At 41.3% G+C, this 22,528-nt stretch overlaps 1 protein-coding gene across 1 annotated transcript in view; it reads right to left on the bottom strand.

The window, feature by feature from the left end:
* SLC6A5 (solute carrier family 6 member 5) overlaps positions 1–22,528 on the bottom strand; it is a 64,022-nt gene that overhangs the window by 27,591 nt on the left and 13,903 nt on the right. Inside the window, exons 6-9 of the mRNA XM_081834849.1 lie at positions 14,058–14,199; positions 12,289–12,421; positions 9,950–10,084; positions 8,471–8,574 (exon numbers count right to left, since the gene is read on the bottom strand). Coding sequence (XP_081690975.1) covers positions 8,471–8,574; positions 9,950–10,084; positions 12,289–12,421; positions 14,058–14,199 — 514 coding nt within the window. The remainder of the gene's footprint in view (positions 1–8,470; positions 8,575–9,949; positions 10,085–12,288; positions 12,422–14,057; positions 14,200–22,528) is intronic.

The raw sequence follows: 22,528 nt of genomic DNA, 5'->3' as shown, positions 1-22,528 counted from the left end.
AAAATATTGGGGGGGCCCGGGAAAGCTCATGAATAATAAATAAGCTCATGAATATGCAAATAAAGTGGCGCCGCCTCCTCGTGAGCGAATAGGGGAGCGTGCTGCGCCTATTAATCAGCTCCAAAGGAAATTGGGTGGAGCTTTTGCTCGGGAGGGAGGGCAGGAGGCATGCAGCCCGCGCCTCCCTGTGCATTTTGGGCTGGGGGAGGGGCGGCGATGGCGCTCTGCTGGAGGGGCGCCGGAGATTATTGGGGGGGCGGAGCCCCCCCAAACGAATTTTTGAGGGGGCTCGGGCCCCCTCAAGCCCCATGGAGTCGGCGCCTATGAGTGACAGTGGATACATAGATAATAATTTATCCTTTGTGGAACACCAACTCTTAGTAGACACAATACAAAAAATAATAATACATATTTTAAGTGAAACAACAACATCCGAAAGCTTACTACTGATAAAAAGACATTCTACTAATATGAAAATAAAAACTTTCAAAGTGGTTAGTGGCAATAATTAACTGATTCCACCACAAAAATATGATATTTCAAAAACTATGGGAAATGATAAGTGTGATCCCACCACACTCTAAAATACCTATTGGTTGAACAAATTGAGTTGCTCTTCCTCTCACACATACATATTCTTAGGATGGCAAACTTCATGTCATCTTTTTGAAGGAGAGATAATACAGGGTGATTCATACTGAAGTATACAGTTAATGTAAGACAGTAACAGGCGACAACATGGACCACAATTGCAAACCGTGAGGTAGATGTACTCATAAAGTTTGTGTTCTGCTACTGAGGGAAATGACATAGGCAATAGCAAGCGTGTCATGTGACTAGCCAGAAAAAATGGCTGTGTCTGCAGTAGAGAAGGTGTTTTGTGTTCTTGAATTGAGCAAAACGGAATCTGTAACTGTTGAGTGACGGCATTTTCTCCAAGCAGAAAATGTACCTACAATTGGCATGAAAAATTTGAAACTTTATCTGTGGGGGTACGTAAAGGACAAGGTATTCACCCCTCCCCTTCCTGTTTGATTTAGCGGAGCTGAAACAGCGTATCACAGCCACTACCACTGCACTTAATTCAGATATCTTAACTCGCATTTGAGCAGAAATGGATTACCGGTTCGATGTGTGTCGTGTGACAAAGGGTGCACACATAGAACATCTGTGACTGTTTCTGAAAAAACTTCAAACATTCCCCTACAATTCTGTTACAGGTAACATAAGATATATTACATTCTTCATCTTCTTCTTTATAGTGCATTGAAACTGTATACTTCATTATGAATCACCCTGTATTATTACCATATCAGACCAAGATCATATTTCAGCATTTGGGCACATATGCCTAAATGTGTGGCTTATATGTGGGTGGAACAGTGTGGTGTAATAACTATTTTTGAATGTTTGCGGCCCAGGTTTGAAGGCGTAGTTGAATAGCTATCAACCTCCCTGACAGTTTTGATGAAGTCACTGTCTCTTTCATAAGCTAGATTAAAAAACAAAGTGTTCCTCTGAGCAGGAAGAGTGAAAGACAAACAAGGTAATAAAAGTTGCAAGAAATATGGCATGTTTATACAGTTTGCACACTGTTTTAGGAATGGGGAAAATCAGTGCTTTTTTGTATAAAAAAAAAATGTTTAGGGATACTCTCATTTTCCTACTCATATTGAAATACTGCCCCTCAATGAGGCCAAACTTAGATTCACAAAATATTTAGGGGTATGCGTACCCCTGCGTCCCCCCAGAAAAAAGCACTGGGGAAAATATATCTGGAAATAATTTTACATTAGAACAAGACAGTGAGCTATCCTGGAATAACCACTAAGCAACCAAAGTTATACTGTTATGTACCCAGTGGTCTGTGTTGCCTGAGCTTGAGTCTGAACTAAGGATTCTGAGCCCCTGTGTTCTGATTCAATACATGATATCCAATCACAGAACACTTCAGGATTTGGGCCTCTGCCATTGGCCCTTAAACTCTGAGTTATGACTCGCAGCTTGGAAGTTTAGACAGCCAATCACGTTGGGAGTGGCCCAGGCCTTCAGAAATGTATATAAGCAGTTGCTTTGCCCGTGTTTGTTTAGTTCTGTTAGTCCAATAAAGGTTATTGCTGTTATCACTGTGTCTTGCATCCTGAGAACCCATCTACACTTCACTTTTAAGTCCTTGGCCCTTCTTTTAAGGCTAACACTTGCTGTTTATGAGAGACTGACACTTAGAAAAACATTTACTTATACTGACTAATGAGCAAAGTCAATGTTCTAGTGCCCCTTACAAAATTTAGGGTAGTAGATTTCCTTCCTTCCCTTTCACTATTGCAATGAATATTTCCAGGGAACTTGGGGCCAATTTATATTGCAGCCATGTGTTCAATAGCCTCATCAGTGTTGATACAGAGAGGGCTGGAGGAATTGCTCCATGGATGCCTGCAGCAACCAGAGATGAAAGGTGCTACAGGCACTTGTAAGCTTTGGACATGGGAAGGCTCGTTTTCAGGCAGATATATGCATACTTCAATAAATTCATAGCTCAAAAATATAAATGGAGTGATTTCTTCCAAAATAATATTAAATAGTTTTCAGTTTCAATGTCATTTGTTTATCAGATGATGAAAAGAAATCTAGAAACCTGCCATAAAAAGCACCCTGCAGTTCCTGCAAACCTCTAAGGAAGACTTCCCTTAAGTAATCATTTTTTCCTTCTTGCTGAGACTTGATAATGCTAACTATAGAAACAGATTGCTGTGTTCTAACTTTGTTCTAAAGGAAACTTTTTCCCCCCTGGCTCTGGATCAGCATCAGACGGAAATACGGCTCACTAAGAAAGCTTATCACTCTCACAGAATTTTAAGCTGGGGTATGTGCTGTAACAGATTGTTACAAATCCAAGATAATTTTTCAGTCTGCACGGAAATGTTTAAAATAAAATTTAGCTGTACTGAGGTAAATTATGACATAAAAGCCACTCTACAGCTCTCCTGCTCCTTTTACTTCAAGATGTTTACTTCACAAACAGGGATAACGGGGGTTGGAGGCTTTCTTTTCCACTAATGTCTATTTCTGGGGGTCTTAATGTGGCACCTTTGGACACAATTGCAGCCGCAGAGACCTACCAGGTTGCCCATCAAGCTCTTTAGACCCCCTCTGGACCAATTATAAATTATAATGGCCACACAGTCCAAGTTTCTCTTCACTCTCTCCCATGTTGTCTATGGAGGCCCTGCTACCATTTTGATTAGTTAGCACACTTGGAAAAGAGGAGAGAAAATAGCTCACTGCTGGTGGCATCCAATTACAACTGTTGACTCTCCCTTTCTCTGCAGGTAGCATCCAATTAGAAGAGGGAGACCGGTTGTAATAGGATGCTACCTGCAGGGGGCTTTTTGACTCTAAGGAAAAGAGACAGCAAGAAGGTGGGATTTTTCCTATAGCTGAGTGCAAAAAGGAAACATAGGTGTTGAGAGAAAACTAAAAAAAAAAACCAGAGCACCAGGGGTTGGGGGTGGGGGAAGGTGTCCATGTGTGTATAGGTGATTAGGACACATGGAGAAAAACATATGGGGTAAGGGTAAAGTGAGAGGGGGGGAAGAAATCTCGACTTCTCCGAAATTGGTGGTTTGCTTTCTGTAAAAAGTGTAAAAACAAAATAAAAGAAAAAAAATTCCTTCCAGTAGCACCTTAAAGACCAACTAAGTTAGTTCTAGGTATGAGCTTTCGTGTGCATGCACACTTCTTCAGTAAAAAGTGTGTTAGAGAGTAGAAAACTGTGGGTCAAAGGGGACAATTTTGTATTTGGGGGCTCAGACTACGCATCTGTACTCAGTTTCATGGGCAAGTTACTTGATCTCAAATTCATTAGTTTGACATCTGTGGAATAGGTAGTTCTGACTTCTCACACCCACCACAGCAGCTATTTTGTGAGTGGGCGTACCTCTGTGGCAGCCATTTTTATCGTGTCAAATACATTCCCAATATTCCAAAAGTGCCCATGGGCCCAAAAAGGTTGCAGTCCATAGTTTATTAATTATTGCCAAGTTCATACACAACACTAGTAACTGTTCCCATGCTTCTATAGGAATGCATTCACTGGGCCTTAAACATGGCATATGAAGATGATTCCATTAGTGTTCTTTAGGTCTCTTCTAGTACACAGCAACACATTTCTGTTTCTGATGCTGCTAATTAATGCTCTGGGCTTTCCAAAATCAATGGATAATTGTAATATATTTACCTAATTCTAGGCACCAGTGCACATCCTCCAACATTTCTCTGATGAAATAGGGATGTCCCATTCCATAATGAGAATTTTACTATTTATACCCCACACATCTTACCGGGTTGCCCCAGCCACTCTGTGCAGCTTCCACCATATATAAAAAAAAATACTAAAACATTTTTAAAAACCTTCCCTATGCAGGATTGCCTCCAGACAGCTGAGGGATCGGATAACTCCATACCCTCTAACATTTCCCCATTGAAAATAGGGACATCCTAAGAAAAACTGAGACATTCTGGGATCAAATCAGAAACCAGGATAGCTTCTCTAAATCAGGGACATCCCTGGAAAATAGGAACACTTGGAAGGTCTGCCAGTGACTTTCCAGAAGGGGGAGAAGAGAAAAAATGTTTCACGTTCAACTCTAGGTCAAGATTAGGGAGTCTGTGTCCCTTTATATGATGTTGAACTATAACTCCCAAAATCCCTGACTGCTGACCATACTGGTTGGGGGTGATGAGAGTCAGAATTCAACCACAAGGACATCCACAGGTTCCCACCAGCAGCTATAGGTCTTCAGCACCATGATACTGATAGGTAGATTGAAAGTGATGACTGCCGTTTCATATGAGAGCAGGTAAGTAGAGACTGTTTATAATGTGGCATCAGCCTTTCCAACAGCCACGCTTTCCCCCTTGAAATGGCTTCTCCCTGGCAGGGGTTACTTCTTGTCTGGGAACCCCATGTTCAGGGGGGATGTCTGCAAATGGGGAAACAAAGGCAGGGGAATAGCTTGGCTCTTTTTTCGCACCCACACGTGCTCCACAACCTGGCTCTTACACACAGGTCAGCTGCTATGACATCAAGTTCCATCCTTAAACATCAGAAGGACTTATCTGGCAAGGGTTCTAGTAAGTGTAAAAAGCAAGAAGTGTGTGCAAATGTCTAGTTAAATAAAACATGGGCTCAGGATCAAAATATAGACAGGGTGGACCCAAGACATGCATGGCTGACACTCTTCACTCAGATTCTCTTCAATATGGGTTTGGTATTTTTTATATATATAGAAATGAGAGCATTCAGTATAGATAAATTGGTCTGCTTAGACTAGGGAGACTTGAGATGCCTCAGACGAGTCACTGTCTCTCTGCCCAACCTCCCCCACAGGCTTGTTATAAAATGAAATAGGATAACCCCCATATATATACCCTGGAGCTTCACACCAGTGAGACTTAAACTAGTTGATGCTTAAATTAATCTACAATGAACCCTTCAGCCTGGAATATATCATTGTCTGCATGCTAGTCTTGCATTGAGAGCAGTGGCAAAAACAGTCACAAGAGATGCTAAAATGTCATTTGGGGGCTGTAATCCTAAATTCACTTACTGATAAGTAAATGAACTCAATCGGGTTTTCTCTGGTGTTGATATGCATAGGAATGCACGGCTGTATCATGAGTGGAAATAGCAGAGCCTCAAATTTAGAAGGCTCAAAGATTTAGATTTTGCTGGCAATAAAACTCTCAGTGATTATTTCATCAACATGCAAGCAGCAGCCAAGATACCATTGATCATGACTCCCCAAAAAACAGAAAAGAAAATGGTTCTAACAGTCATTAGAAAGCAAATCTAATGAGACTTCAAGAACTCTTAAGTACAGCATTAATTACTTACTCCCCAGGGAAGCTCATACAGCCAGTTCCATTGCAGTTTTCAAGAAAATCATAGCATTTTGGAGTGGGTGGGTTTTAAATTGCTGTGTTGGCTGCTGGTCAAAATTGTTTTTTATATTGTTATGCTGCCTTTGCTACGGCTGTGTTATTTTTCTATTTCATTTAAAGATGATGGGTATTTAAAGTATCTTACTTATGAAGATTAATTTGATGTCTGAGACTTCTTTTGGGCATAGGGAATAATGTCAAAGAAAACATAATTTACAATTCCCTTGACAGAAAAATGCTGACTGACAATGAGACCCAAAAAGAAATCATGTTATCAAATGATAGGGAGACAGTCATTCCATAAAATCCAGGTTGTCATAAAAGTGATTCTGAAAGACCAGACTAATTATAGTGATTCCTTCTAACAGCTATGAAGCTACAATCTGCATACACAAAAGTAAATGTCACTTTAAAAGTAAATGCTTCAAGGAAGGAGAGAGAGGTAGCTGGTTAGGAAGGGAAATCATAAGCTTTTGCAGAGAGATCACTACTCTTCTCTTTAAAATCCTCTGCAAAATATGACAGAACTAGGGCATGTGTTAAAGAAGAGTGCAAGAAAATCAGATGGTGCAGGCTGGCCCCTAGGCTAAAAAAGCACACAAAAGGGCCTGTCAGTTCTGCTTGAACATGCATGTACTGTATATTAATTCTTTAACCATTTTGATGGTTAAAGCAGCATAGCACCAAGAGTTGTGCCTCCCTTATGAATTATTTGGAAGCACATAATGTGCAGAATATAGGCATCCAGGCCCAATTGGTCACTTGGATAATAAGCCACTCTCCCCTACATCCTTGTGCGTTCTCTGCCCCGATCCAGACCCTCCAGAGCAGCTTGAGAGGTGGCACAGGGGGCTCAGAGAATCTGCAAAAACTGCCTCCCTTCTTTTCTTGATGAGGTCAGGGAAATGGGAAATGAAACGCTGGGGAAACAGAATGCACTGCCATGTGAATGCAGCCTATGTGACAAGCTTTCTTGAACTACGAGTCCCAACATTCCTTCATTCTTGAGCGCATTTTTATAGCCAAACACAGCACAGTAGCTGTTAAAGTGTTTTAAATTCGCTTTAGACACATTTTTCTGCCCTGGAATCTAGTACCAGTTATTCTATGCATTCTGGAGACCTGTTGCCTATCTTATTTGCTCACATATTTTCTGAAGCCTTTCAGTTCTATCAGCAGCACTGACATTTGACTGCAACATTCCCAGCATTACGTTTTTGTCACCTTCCTAATGTCACACTTTTCTGACTCCTGCTGCCTGTTGTTCAGAGAAAATGCAACCCAAGCAACCAAATGTTCAGCTGTGCCTCCAAAACTCCCTCTTGGGCACATGCTACATCTTTATGAGCTATTGTTGGGGTTGCTGGTTTCTACTGTTCCTTCCACTTGCATTTTGAAGCTGCTTCAAATAGTGGAACACTTGGAGTAGGAATGTGTTGAATAATTAAAGCAATCAATCAAAACCAAATATGGAATGGGCCTGCATTTATAAGAGAGCAAACTTCTCAGCTCTGTAGGAAGTTACCCACTACCTTTAATCAAAGGTTCCATCTTCAGTTTGAATTTAGAGAGCTTTTCTTAATCTTAACTAGGTGCTAATACAATTTCAGGAATAATCACTGTGCTCAGTGATATAACAACAGCAGAGGTGATACAGCCATTGCCCTTTTGGAAACTGCAGATTACCCTTTCTAATGCAGAGTGCTCAGAGCACAGCTGGATTCTGACCTATTTCTAAATCTCCAGGCTTTCTCTGGTAGAGATTATGCTTGTGTTGTATTTCATGCTGCCAGCCCAGGTTCTTCCTGGCAATTCCCGAGGTTGCTTTTCAACCTGGCCTATTTTTAATTAGGGCAAGCTTTCAATAGAAAGTAGGGCACACCAACCTCAGAAGGAGCCCAGTGGGTTTTGAGGACCTACATCACAGGTGATGGAGTGTTTCCATTCTTGAAAGAAATTGTGCTTTACAAACAATGTCATAGCTTTCATGGCCACAGAATCAGGCACAATTTAGCCAAACAACAGAACTTCTGGTTCCTGCAAGGTCCAGAAGTATTGTGTGTTGCTGGCCTTCCTGAACTGTACTGAAGGGAGAGGGACCACATATTGAATGCCTTGCAACTTCCAAAATTCCCTCCCTAATGGAGGGTGGCATATCAGGAAGCAGGACTCTCCCTGGCATTCTAATTTCTTATGTACAGGAAGTTCCCTCCTTGACCTGCCCCCACATGAGGTAGTGTGCAATTCTCTCCAACCATTTGATATAGTTCTGCTGTGTGACAGTTTTGAATGCATAGACTGGTTTTATTACTGATTGGGTATATCCAAATCACCCAATTTTCTTCTTTCAGTGGTCTGGCTGTGTCAAATAATTAGGAACCACTGGTAATCCTAATTACGTTTTAAAATTCATAAACAATTCCCAGCTAATTTGTAAGGATCTAAATTATATCCATAAGTTTCTGGAATTAACAGTGCCACTCACGTCGCCATAAAGCCATTGAGTTCATGGAATCATTCTACTTACCTGTACAGGTTGTTATGAAATTTGTTATAGGAAGACAAAGTAATCAGGCCACCCCATGCAGCAGACAAAGAGAAAAATATTTGAGTGGCAGCATCTTTCCACACCTTAAAAAAAAAAAAGTCCCATGAAGAAAATGAGCATCAACTTCAACAAACATTTTTTCAGCAAGTTATTTTAAAAATCAATAGTGCTGTTGACTATGGGAGCAATCCTATCTCAAGATACACCAGGATGAGTGGATTAGGATCCAGAGCTCTCCAGCTGAGTCAGGAGGTTCCTGTCACAGTTGGGTTATAGAGGCTTAATTCCCTCATCTTCGACTCTGCTGGAGAAACATTAGTATATTTTCCAACCAGCTGAGCCCACCATGAAGGATCTTAAATTGACATAAGCCCCCACAAAGGAGTGTGTTGGGATGGGACCAGAGGGCTGGGGTTATTTAGGCTGGATTCTAAACCCATTCTGTTTAGTCACATGACCTGGCAACTTGGGCATAGGCAGGATTTTTATTAGAGAGAAAAGAACCTCAGATTTGCATTGATTTGTATTGATTTGGAGGGGTGCAGCTGCGCCCCCCCCCCCGCTATGCCCATGCCTGGCAACCTAGTGTAGGTTAAACTGGCAAAAAGGATGGTGTAACTCAAACTTTGTTTTAAAGGCTTTGTTTCCCTCTGCAGGTACAGACCAGCTTAGGCAGCAGTAGCCTTGCTGCTGAATGGAGTCTGGATCTGGTGTAACATGACACCAGCTAAACTCACACTGGCTTGGCTTTACACCAGTTTCTTGTGTACAGGATTGCTCCCTACAATTCAAACTGATTGTAAAAGAGTCCATACAAAAGTGGCACAGCTCACGGCACAAGAAGAAGCAGGCTGCTCCAAGCAGTAGAATTTATGGGATTGTAGGAAATATTGTAATACAAATTACTACTGCAAAATGTGGTGATGGACACACACACACACACACACACACACACACACGGATTAGCCAAATTTATGGAATTCCTATTGCTGTTGGGACCATTACACTGGAGCAGATACACCTCAGACTGATCCAACAAGGCAGCCCCAATGTACTCTAAACGTCACTAGATAAGGAACAATGTGCACTGTAATCTGATAAGTGACCAGGTGAGCTGTTCTCTGGGAGTGTGTTATTGCATTCCACATAACACATGCAGCATGGCTGTGGATGTGCAGAGCTAGCTCACCTTGCTGATAGCCATGTTTCACTTCCTCACAACCAGAAAAAGTGTGACCCACCAAAACAAATGGAGCAATGTACTGAAGGACGCGCAAACGTAACGTTATTAGAACGCCTAATGTAATGCGTGCAATAGATTTAGCTAGATCAGCTTGCACGTAATTGATTCAGCACAGCATAGCATATCTCTGTATGCTTTCTTAATACACAGCAAATAATAAATCTGTATGAATTATTCACCCTATTAGAGTGTTATAACTGGAATAATAAGCCCACCATAGCATCAATCAGTTTCTCCCACTTAGGTGTGATGAAGTACAATATTCCATTCCCAGCTCCTGGCAGAGTTACTCCTCTGATGAGTAAGATGATGAGCACTACATAAGGGAATGTAGCAGTAAAGTACACCACCTAAAGAGACCACACATAGACAAAGAATTACTCATTTGGGCGGATCCTATAAGTAGGCTTATTGTCCATGACAATTCATTACCCAGGCAGAGTTAGTACACAGGCTCATGGGAATGTGAGCAACCTACAGAGATAAAAGGATTATTAAAATGTTGCTATCTATGAAAAACCACAAGCTAATAAAATAGCAAGGTTCTGGGATAACAATAACAGTATTTATGTGTAGCTGATGTTTTTCCTATTCATACATCTTATATATGTGACCCTTCAAACCAATGAAAATCAAGGTAGTTTTTCATAAAATGCTGTGCTCTGTCAGCAGACACAGCAGCCATTTATTTAAGATCCCCTCTCTCTATATATACATACTGATGGTTGTGCTTGATTCTGCTTCCCCAGTTGCTGCCCTTTGGTAAAAGGACCATCTAAAGCAAGGGAGGGGAGCCTCACTCAGATCCAGGGGCCAAAAGGAACCCTCCAGGCCTCTCCCTCCAGCCCTTGTAACTTTCTCCAGGCCACACCGCTCTCTGACCTTGAGTGGTTTTGCCTGGCTAGATTTTGTCCTTGAACGCCTGGCTCAGTGGAGGACAGGAAAGGGTCCTGGCTCAGTGGAGGACAGGAAAGAGTATGTGTGAAAACTAGCCTGATCTACAAAGATCAAAATGACACTAATTGCTCCAGCAAATTGCGGTTGCCCAGAAGTGAATGTTGCAGTTGGGCTGAAATTTTTTTTCTTTTCCCTCTGATCTAAAGTATTTCATCCACATTAGCTGCTGTTACATCATGGTTAGCACTCATGCAGGTGAGGTGGGCATTACCTGCATGCTTGTGAAAAAAGGGAGGGATCTAAGCCTGGAGCAGGGACTCTAGTCAGAGGGAACTAGAGCTTACCAAAGATTGGCCAAGGTGTTCTGAGCCCAGCATGGTAAGTCTGCTGTTGAAGTAAAGGGGGATTGAGAAAGGAGAGGGAGAGGTGTATAGATAGCCCTTTCTTTATGACCCACCAGCTAACTACAGAATCTTGCTTCTTGTGCATTGGGAACAGAGCTTCCCTGCAGAGGGAGCAGTCAAGTGAGCTTGAAAAGAACTAATATGTGGGGGAGATAAAAAGAGAAGAGGGAGAGGGAGCTGAGGCTGAGAGTAAAGAGGCTGAGCCCTAAACAAGGCTAGTTCTATCATTCTAGGACTCTCTTTTCAGTACAGTTGGGATATCTTTGAAATCTATTTACTTTTTTCATTTAATGATGTTCCCAAATCATTTGTTATGTGCCCTCACATTTTGAAATAGAGCAGTTTTATAATCAAACTGCTCAGCCTCTTGCATGCTTACGCAGACGTCATTTTATTAGAGAATTAATCTTTATAAAGTTTGTAGGGGGGACACTAATATTTTAATTACCTTTAGGACAATGTTGAAAAAAGATATTATCTATCTTCCTGAACTGAAGAAAGCTAATAGTGTTTAAGAGAACTAAATTTGTAGGCAATATGATATATTTTGTCTTGTTTTCCATACTGTACAAACTCATTAATTTTATTCCATTGCTATTTTTAGCCTCACAGAACATTGTAACAACCTGAAAACCCTCCTATGAAGAGGGGATAGTTGAGCAAGTGTATACAGGCTGGGCAATGATGCTTCTGTTGTATTATATTCAAGGATTTCCACTTGCACAACAGAACTTCCTTCTCTTCCCCCTGCGTGCCCCAGATCCTCCCCAAATCTGCTCTGGAGGTTGTGAACTCCCAACATGGGTTTAACAGGGCTTTGGGGAGACATTCAGGGAGAGGAGAAGGAAGGGAAGTTCCATTGTGCAGCTAAATGTCCTTGCCCCAGTGTAAGCACTTTGTTGGGTAATCCAGCCAGCTGCTGCATCCCTTGTCTTTGGAATGCATATTTTGATAAAATGAATTAATCATACTTTACAGGACTCTTTCTGTTCACCTTTTAGGATGCAACCCAATATCAATACTGAAAGCACAAGGAATGTAGGCAGCATGCCATGAGGATCCCAAATTTGAAAAATAGAGCAAATACTCCTATCAATGAAACTTTTCTTCAGCTACCATGCAAGAGAATGTGCTACACTGCTTTCACATTTATCAATAAACTATTCAGTAGTTTGGTAATGCTTAGTTCTTCAGTCATACAATATATCACTGAGTTCTGGCTCTGAATAGTCTCAAGAAAGATGCTCTCTTACTTTTCCTGATGTCTTTATTCCTTTAGCCAGGGAAGCATAGACAATCGCCCAAGCCAGAAAGAGAGAGAGTGCCAAAGGCCACCTGATTTCACCAGGATATTCAATTCCTGCAGAAATCTTCAATACAAAGTACCTGAGAATCAAAATGCCAATGTGAGTCATTACAGGCCCAATCCCTCCGGCGTTTACTTTTGTAAAGTCAAATACACACACACAGCTTTATTGCGGTCCGTAGACCCAAATTACACAGTCTAACAATGGTATAAATATCAATAGTTATTAAGGCATAAGAGCGTCCTCGCTAGCCAACAGAGGAGCCTTAGGCCATACATACTGATTTCTGATACTTACTATCTCCGAGAGAAATTTTGCTACACCCAGTGTAATAGTATCAGTATTATCCTCAATGAGAACCATAACATAAAAGGAATAAGCAATTCCAGGTTGTTCTGTTAATATGGGTTTGATTAGATGCTATCTAACCTGTTTATACAGACTACAGTGTAATAAAATGTGTTTCATACATTCAGCATCCTGGGAACTTGGGCACAGCCTATCTTGGTATGGGATGCCAGCCAATCTTCCACTCAACACTTTGGATGGGAAAACTTTTAATCTGGCTTTAGAAAATAGACAGTGATAGTTTGGTACAGTCAGTTTCTTAAAGTAGGGAGCTGACAAAAAACCAAAACCCTGCAGATATCGGATTCCTAACACAGATGGGCCACAGTTCACATAGGAGCAAGATCATAAATCACTGGGGGCAACATCCCAAAACCTGTCAAATATAACTGTAGTTGTGATAACCACATCCCAGCCCTCCCCAGCCTATCTGACGAAGGAAGACCTGGTCACAACAGAGTGTACCCCTCTCTTGTGCCCTCCCTTTCCCTGTTTGAGGTACGTGCCAGTTTCAAATAAGAGATTAATTATTTAACAGGCTGACGCTTATCAAATAGCCTCAAAAAGTTCCCTAGGGTCTCTCTGACGTTTCCTTAGGTACTGTGTGGTTAAAACTGTAGGTGTGAGAGTATTTGAAGTAATCTGGGACAACACAGGGTTGAGTTTACAAAGAATTGAGTTTACAAAGATAAAAGAGAGAGAGAGACTGCCATAATTTTTGTGGTGCTTTCACTCTGACCACTATCCTATGGGGCAAGTCTACCAGGACTTGACATGATGGCAGCTTTAGGGAAGAGATACCGAAAGATTATGTGGTGCAGTGGTGTAGCGTGGGTTGTCAGCACCCGGGGCAAGGCAAGTAATTTGCGCCCCCTAACCCGTGGATTAGCGCCCCCTAACCCGTGGATTTGCCCTAACCCCAGATGTTGCGCCCGGTGCGGCCGGCCCCCCCTGCACCCCCCACGCTACGCCACTGATGTGGTGGGACTTGAACCCAGATGCAATCACATTCAAACCTCAGGACATCTACCTCCTGAATGCCAACACAATGTACTATTTTCCTGGCACTTGTTTTGAAATGCCATCAAATTGCTTCTGTCTCTGTAGCAGGAGCAATTAACTCATTAGTCAAGTCCCAATATATGAAAGACATATCTAAATGACTGGCATAAACACTCAACTAATGAACAGCAGAGAAAGAAGCTACAGACAATGTAATTACAATTTTTTCATTCCGTTAATAATTTCATGCATTACCCTGTGACTTTCAAATGGAGATTTACTTTAAAATTGTTCCAAAATGTGTGTGTGTGTGTGTGTGTGTGTGTGTGTGTGTGTGTGTTGTTTTTGTTTTTTTTAAATCTTACTTGAAGTACTCTTCACTGCCACTGACAAAAGTTTTGTTGACATGGCTGGTATAGTTTACCATTGTCAAATTTGGATAGGCACTCATACAGAAAGTAGAGTTCTTTATTTGTAATTTGGGGTGGTCACCAATGATGCAGGAATCTGAAAAAACACAAGTCAAAAGAGCAATTACTGAGCTAAAATTCATCCAAAGACTTGGGGAAAAACAATTAACAAATAACAGCTTGCATTGAAGTACATTTCATTCGAGCATTGAAAATTAATTAGGTTCCTCTACCTGGTTGAACAAAGGCAAACTATCTTCCTTTCAACATTAATCACATTTGAGCCTTCCTTTTCATTAATGAGTCTAGTCCAGACATCCTCAAACTTGGCCCGCCAGATGTTTTGAGACTACAGTTCCCATCATCCCTGACCACTGGTCCTGCTAGCTAAGGATCATGGGAGTTGTAGGCCAAAAACATCTGGAGGGCCAAGTTTGAGGAAGCCTGGTCTAGTCCATCTTGGCCTTTTGTTGGGCAGGACTTCTGGCAATTTGTTGTGCCCATGCAAAAGCCCCAAACCCACAGAATGAGCTCATAGCTCCAACTGTGGGTGCAAGTCTCAGTTTTAGAGACAAGTAAATGGGGCTTCCTAGTATTGCCCACACTCAGGCTTGTGTTATCATTGCTACGATGCAACCTCTGCTTGCAGTCTACTGTGATCTGTAGACTATTAGCTACTCATTTGTGGCTCCCTGAGTGGTTATTTCATACTGTGCATTTAATGAGCTGTTTTCCTCCTACTCAGTTTCTCTGGACATTTAAAAACAACGAACAGCAAAATAAATACAAGTTCACTAAGTGAAACATTGCTTTTATACATGTTGCTTGCAAGGCTTGTCAATCCGAAGGCAATTTGTAACTTATATTTGACTGCTGCAGATTTGTGCATTTTAACTGAAATTCTGGTTTTAAAGCTATTATTTGATTTTAATAAATGTATACCCCAATTTTCCATCTGAAGATGCCCAAGGCAGGTAACGATAGGATATAAGCTGTTTTCTATTAAGGAACACTTAAAAATATATATCCAGGGATATTTCCAAAGCCAAGCCAGTATGAACTATGTGCAATCCTACTGTGAAGCAGTGTCTAACGTGAGGAATGGGAAAATGTAGGTGGACATTTTCCATGCTATTGCTTCAGCACTAAACTGGAAGTGTACAAAACACAGTTTGAAAGAAAGAACAAACTAATATCCTGCAGTAAGATCTTGACCCATCAGTACTGACTTGATCTGTCTTGTGGATCAGCGGCATAGTTGACCCAGAGCAAAACTGAAACCCCCATGTTTGAATCCTTATGCAAGGTTCATACAGTAGATTTGTTCTCCCCATTGGGCCATCTTTAGGCAGGAACGGCCAATTTCCTGGCATTAAGGACTCACGAACTTTAACAGTTGTGCGTTTCAGCAGGTATAATATGTGAGAGAAAGCTAAGGTAGAGGTGTCCTAACGCAGGAAGACTGTACACATACAAAGCAACCACACAGTCTAAGAAAAATAAGGCATAGAAAACTGGCGCGGTACTCTGAATGTAAAATGAGATAATGAATTTTGGGTTTTTGACTACAGCCAACAGACATTTAGAGGAGGGATTAAGCATTTAAATGTGCCAGTCAGTTGTTACTTTTCAAACTTTACAGTGGAACCTCGTGTTACGTACCGTCCTCCTTACTAATGCTTCTGGTTACGAGCTTCGCTAACCCGGAAGTAGATGCTCCCGGATGCGAACTTTGCCCCGGGATGTGAGTGGAAGTCGCACTCAGGCGGCGCAGCAGCAGTGGGAGGCGCCATTAGCAAAAGCACGCCTCAGGTTATGAACAATTTCCAGTTATGAACGGACCTCTGGAACGAATTAAGTTCATAACCAGAGGTAGCACTGTATTAGATTTTTCTATTGAAAAGTCACTTCAGGACATACTTCTGAAAGTCTTCAGTCTGAGCAGTATAATATTGTAGATGTCTACTGAGAAGTCAGTTCTACAGAAATTGATTGGGCTTACTGCAAGCCAAGCCTTGTCAGATGTATTTCAAGAATGGGAGTTAAATATTAAATTGTCAATGTTTTCAGTAAAACTACTACACCCAGCAATATCTATATGGAGAACACTACTCACATTCCCAGGAAGAACTTAAATTCACAGCTCTGAAATCAAGTTCTAATGAGGAGAATTGACTTTTGAGTTCAGAAATTTGTTTCAGCTTGAGCCTTGGTTGTATGTAGAGGCCAGACTGTGATTAGGCTTGATCCAAAGCTACTGATTTGTGAATAATACATCAGATATGACTTGCAGCAATATTCATCCTGAACAGAAGTTTTTTGGTTACAAGGTGCATTTTAGGTGCATTAGGGCAATCCTCATGTGCACCTAAAGACAGCAAAGATCTTGAGAACATAATCAGCGTATTAAGAGAGTGGTATTTAAATTGCTCAGATTTAATTATTATCCACAGAAATGAGTGCGGTCTCCTAACTCTCCGCTTAATCCGAAGCCATGCCCTTTCTGCTAATTGACAAAAGCACATTGTTGCTTTTGAAATTCTCTCTTCAAAGTCGGTGAAGGCTACTAGTGATGCAAGAAGCATAAAACAGGAAAATAAATAATTGCTGTCAAATGATCCCTTTGTATGTCCCCTTGTTCTGTTAATCTTTTAATGTTCTATCAGTGTTCTATTAAACTGTGCTGTTGCAAGCTTCCAACTTCGTGCAACCCCAGCATTTTTGGAAAGGAAAGCATTATGCCCCACGTCGGCCAGCAGAGGGGGTAGTGGTATGTTATCCACCCATTCTCTCATTTTCTGCACATCTCTAGATTTAGTTGAATATTACTGAGGAGTTGGTACAGTATTTGTGTACCTGGTACCCTGTGTCTCATTGTCTGGTCCTTTCAATCAAATGCTTATGGAAAATAATACACAAATTCTAAGGCCATCACAATCCAATACAGAATTAGTTGTAAAGCCCATAGAAAATGGTTGTAGTGTGTTGCTAACTCTGTGTTGAATTGCAGGGTTTGCAATAAAGATTCCACACTAGTAAATATAGATATAAGAAAATAGCTTGGGGTTGTTGTTTTTTTAAAAAAGTGGGAAATACCCCAAATTTGGAATAACTGTTGCTTTTTAAATACCCTTTTCAATATTGCGTAGCTAGTTATGAAAGCTACTGAAATAAAAGGCATTCCCCCCCCAAAAAAATGTTATTTCTCCTACAAGAGTCTTTGTGACCTTCCAAATAAATAAATATATGTTACAAATATGTTAGATTGAGCTGCCCCCCCCCTTTTTTGCTTCCCAAATGCTCCTATGCTGTGCTGCTGCAAAGACAGAACACACACAAAATCGTATTTACATAAGGGTAGTAATATTCCAAATGTATTCAGAAGAACACTTTTGGAAGACTTAATTGTGCAAAAATATTATCGCACATCTTCTCTGCTGAGAAATAAAACCTGCTTATAGTGCAATCCTATGCATGTCTATTCAGAGATAACCTGCACAGAGAATCTTGGATACAGGATTGCAGCCTTAACAATATTGTATTTCTGAGAGCGCATTTAAGAAATAGGCAGTTCTGACATCAGTAGAACAGAACATGTTCACCTGTATATGCTGGGTTGGTTTTGCCTTGTTTAAAGTGTATAGAGGCATGAGTGAGATCAGAGGATGACACGTAAGGTCACTTTTGCTGCACTGCAGCAAGCTTTTTTTTAAAAAAAACAGCTTCGCTTTGTAGAGCTGTTGGTTTCCCTGCACCAGACGATCCTGATCAGCAGAGGGCGCAATCACTTTGCAGCAGAGGACAAACAAATCCTCGCATGCAGTGCTATCCATCAAACCTTGGACGCTAGGCAGAAAATAATAACTACACCGAACCAGAAGGTGCTAGCATGAAATTACATTTACATGGACAATTGCTAATAAGTAAAAGCATCCATTTGTAATCTAGGGGAAAGGACGGCCCAACTGTGCTTGTTTTGAAGGGGGGAAATGTTTACACACATCATTCTAGCCTTCAGATATTTATGAAGACTCCGGGGGAAATCAAAACGTTAACAAGACTGCAATCTCATGTGTCCCATCGAAATCAGTGGATGACAAAATATATTTCTGAGTAAGCATGTTCAGGACAGGAGAGCAAATCTGAAAAATCTGAAAAACAGAACAAGTTGAGCAGCATCTCATCTCACTAGAACAGATCTCAAATCTATAGCTTTACATCTTTGCCCTATAAGATCTTTTTTTGCCTCCGCAATAAATATAAGAGAATCCAGAAAACTCGATGTGCTCTGCACAAAACCAAACAACCTTTATTTCCTTTGGCCACTGCTTGATCACTCTTGGTTTCAGGTACAGAGTGTGTGGGTGTGTTTCAACTCCCTGAATATTTCTAGAAATGCCCAAATTGCTAAAAATGAAATCAGCTTTTATCTCTTTTTTCTTTTACCTGATTATTAAGGAACTCGTTTTTCTTTTGTTACAGAAAGCCAGGCATGCTGAAGGATGGGTAATCACCTGTAACTTACACATCTTGTCCGCGCTGATAGAGATTCTTTAAATGGATGCCTGTGCAAGCCTGCAGACATCACACCACTGAAGAGCTTGAAAATATCCTATGGCTGTTCTAACCCAGTGTCCTGTCCCTGATAGTGGTCAGCATTGGCTTTTGAAGATGAAGTAAAAAAACTGCACAGTGAATTGCAAAGCAACAATTAAATTGCGTGCTCTGCAAATGTTACAAAATCAGCTATGTGGACAGATGGCTCATCCATACATTTAAAGTGAACAGTAAACTTCCTGTACCTCCTTTAATTCTTCATTGTCCATATGGCTTTCTCCTTTAAATCACTGCATTCCCACATTTCCCCCTCCCTCCAGATTTTCTCATACCCTCTCCTTTTCAGAGTATCCCTGGTATGATACAAGCATGGCTGAGTGAAGGGAAGGGAGCATGCGTGAAGGCTGCGATTTGGCAAGGAGGTTGTGTGGACAATGGAGAATCAAGGGAGGGACAGGAACCCTACTGTCCACTTTAAACAGTACTATGAAGTGCATGAGGAGGAAGATGCACATAGTAAGTAGTTCTATACTATGTGGCAAGGGGAGCCTTCAGTTGCTGTCAGACTATAACACCCATCACCCCGGACCATTGGTCATTCTGACTGGGGCTGATGCGAATAGTCAACCAAAACATCTAGGGGTTACCATGTCCACTCCCTCTGCTTTACAGCTTGGCCAAGGGCAACTCTCCATGGGGAAACCATTTTCAACAGCATTCCCCTGGTGACTGTTCTCAGGCTCTGAGAAATTAGCTGTACGTAGTTGGCATATTTTGAAGAAGCAGTGATGGGAGAAGATGCACAAGTGAGATGTGTTGCCTCTTACCGCACTTACTATTTGGAAGGTGTGAATCTTGGGTGCTCAGATAGCTTGTGCTCCCCCCCCCCTTTGTATTTTGCAGAAAGTAACACAGTAAAAACTTACTTTAAGGGTGTGGTAAAAAGCCCGTCTCATGCACATTCATTCCCATTGTGCATTTATTTTATGTAGCTGACACCCACAAATTATAGTTGGAAGAGGCCAAGCAAACGCCACCCTGGGCATCAGTGGCGACTAGAGGCAGGGATACATTTGAAACTAGCTTTCATAAACAGCCATGCAAAGGCCCCCATTTCTAATTATCATTCCTGTGGTGGGAAATAAATGTGAAGAAGATATATACATACAATAAAAGGAAAGGCAACAGAAATATTGAATGGACTGACGAGTCCATCTTCAATAAGTTGGCTCCCATGGCACATTTTAATGGAAGATATAATAAAAGCTCAGGTGGATACAGGTCTGTGTATTTGTGGAGCATATCAACCATTATTTTCGATATGTTGCTTTTCCCCAAGAAAATATTCATTTTATGTGTTTATAATAGATATGTTGAAATGTGTGACTTTGAAAAAAATATACATAAACGTTAGATAAATAGGCTAGTTACAAGATGGCCTTATTCATACCTGTAACCTAGAAGCATTTGAATGGCAGGGGGAGATCAGGGATCACAAACAGGGGATTATCTACCCAGCCCTGCTGCTGTTTTAAACAAGCCATCAATATAACTGGAATTTACTTCCAAGTAAATAGTCTTAGGATCACAACCTCAGAAGTTTCGTACTAGCAAAGAAGTTTTTACGGTATAGTATGGTATAGTACGTTGATTAGTGCAGGAGTTAAGAATGCTATCTTAGAATTCCAATTCTGATTCAGAAGTTTTATTCCAGTGGAGTGATGGGTCCTGCCATACCCCAGGGATGGGGAACCATTGTCCCTCCAGATGTTACTGCATTTTCAACTCCCATCAACTCCAGACAGCATAGCTGCCAATGATGAGGATGCCAGTGGTGAGGAATGATGGGTCCCACAACATCTGGAGGACTGCTGAGTTTCTATCCCTGCTATACACAAAAACAAGATGTTGAGTGCTATTGATTGCAAGCCTCTGCTTAAGATAACCACCATACAGGATTGACCTGACAAGAAAATTTTCTGCCTGAGGCAAACAAGACTGTGCATCCCCTCCTGCCGCTTCCATGTACAGTGGTACCTCGGGTTACAGACGCTTCAGGTTACATACTCCGCTAACCCAGAAATAGTACCTCAGGCTAAGAACTTTGCTTCAGGATGAGAACAGAAATTGTGTGGCGGTGGCGCGGTGGCAGCAGGAGGCCCCATTAGCTAAAGTGGTGCTTCAGGTTAAGAACAGTTTCAGGTTAAGAACAGACCTCCGGAACGAATTAAGTTCTTAACCCGAGGTACCACTGTACTTAAGTCAAGTGGACTGGCAGTAGAAACTTACTTTAATCCTGATTACAGGACAGTGTCCTCCACCATTCCTGAGGTCTGCAAGCTAGCTTTGGGGCACAGAACAGCACCTGTAATACACACAGCTCTGTTCTGCAACACCTCACAACTACCAGCAAGCATCTGCTGCCAGAGTCAACTATCTCACTCTGCTTAATGGTAGAGCTGGTCCTTCTACTAGATGGAGATGCAGAATATCTGCATCATTAAAAGTTATATAAAAAGACATTTAAAACTTACATCTCATTGTGCTAATAGCTGCCTACCTGCTAAAATCCTTTCTACCAGTACTGATGACACAGCCGTGTGTTCATATTATAGTCATTTTAATTGTAAGAAAAATCCATATTGAATATAAAATCTGCCACAGATTCAGTCACTCGGACTGCAATCCTCAATACACTATTGCACTGAAATCCCCACTAACTTGCAAGTAAATATGCACTGCCAAACTCTGGCATCCTTTGCTCCTGTAAGGTTCACTGAAAACATCACCACCTATTCCCTACCTTATCTTTGAAATCTTATTCTGTGTTTGCCTATCTGGCACTGGAGTCAATATCCATGACAACATTATTAATGAGGTTCTTATCCTGTCGCTCCTATTCCTAGATCTCTTGCCATTTAAGCGGCATGCTTAAAAAAATTAGTTCACTGATAAGAATGAAACTTCAGATGAATTGTGGGCAAAGCCCTTAACACCCATGTGGGATCATAATGACGCCCTACATCAAAGGACACCTTCCCACAACAAGAGTCATTGACAAGACAGAGGCTGAAGTTGTTCTAGGAAGGACTGTGCAACCATGACTAGACTGACCGAATGACATTGCCTTAGCTTCATTGAGTGGGAACTGCTACTTATCAGCACTCAAACTGCTAGCTAGAGCTGCTAGTTATAAAATAACGTAACAATGCCCTATTCTCTCCCTTCCAAGTGAGACTGTTGTATCATCTGGTGTGGAGAAAGTGTCTTGGCTCACATACTACATAGGAGTTAGATAGGAAAGGGGCATCTGTGGCCCTCCAGATGTTGGCTATAGTTCCTATGAGTCTCAGCCATCACCCCTCATCTCCATGCTGGTTGGGATTGATAGGAACTATAGTTCAATAACATCTGGAGGGCCATGGTTTGTGGTTCAGAAGCGCCTGCAGAGCCACATGTTTCCTTCCCCTGAGTTTAGAGGTGCCTGTGACATCGCTGCAAGTCACTTTCCACTATATATGTTATTTTGAATACTCATTTGAAAACCATTTTCTTCCATTTTATTTCTTTGCATTAGAAATTGAACATCACCATCTTCAGTACACAACTCTTTCTGTTGTTTTTTTAATGTTCTCTCCCCCTATAACCAAATTTTTCTTTTGTAGGGGATTGCGTTCTCTTTCATTACATGAAAATTTAGCTGTTGTGTTCAACAGCTAGCACTGATTCAGGAGTATCAGAAAGTTGGCATTGCCACCAAAGGAAAAACCCTCCTTTTTAAAGTGCCAACTAACATCTGATTTAACCTGGACTTTTAAAGTAAAAAAAAAAAAAAAAAGGTGTCATGTTTTTAGTGAGATTTAGTGAGG

The sequence above is a fragment of the Podarcis erhardii genome (genome assembly GCF_964252035.2).
Source record: "Podarcis erhardii genome assembly, chromosome: 1".
Classification (NCBI taxonomy): domain Eukaryota; kingdom Metazoa; phylum Chordata; class Lepidosauria; order Squamata; family Lacertidae; genus Podarcis; species Podarcis erhardii.
The sequence above is the reverse complement of the archived record's forward strand: the minus strand, read 5'-3'. Positions and strand labels throughout refer to the sequence as shown.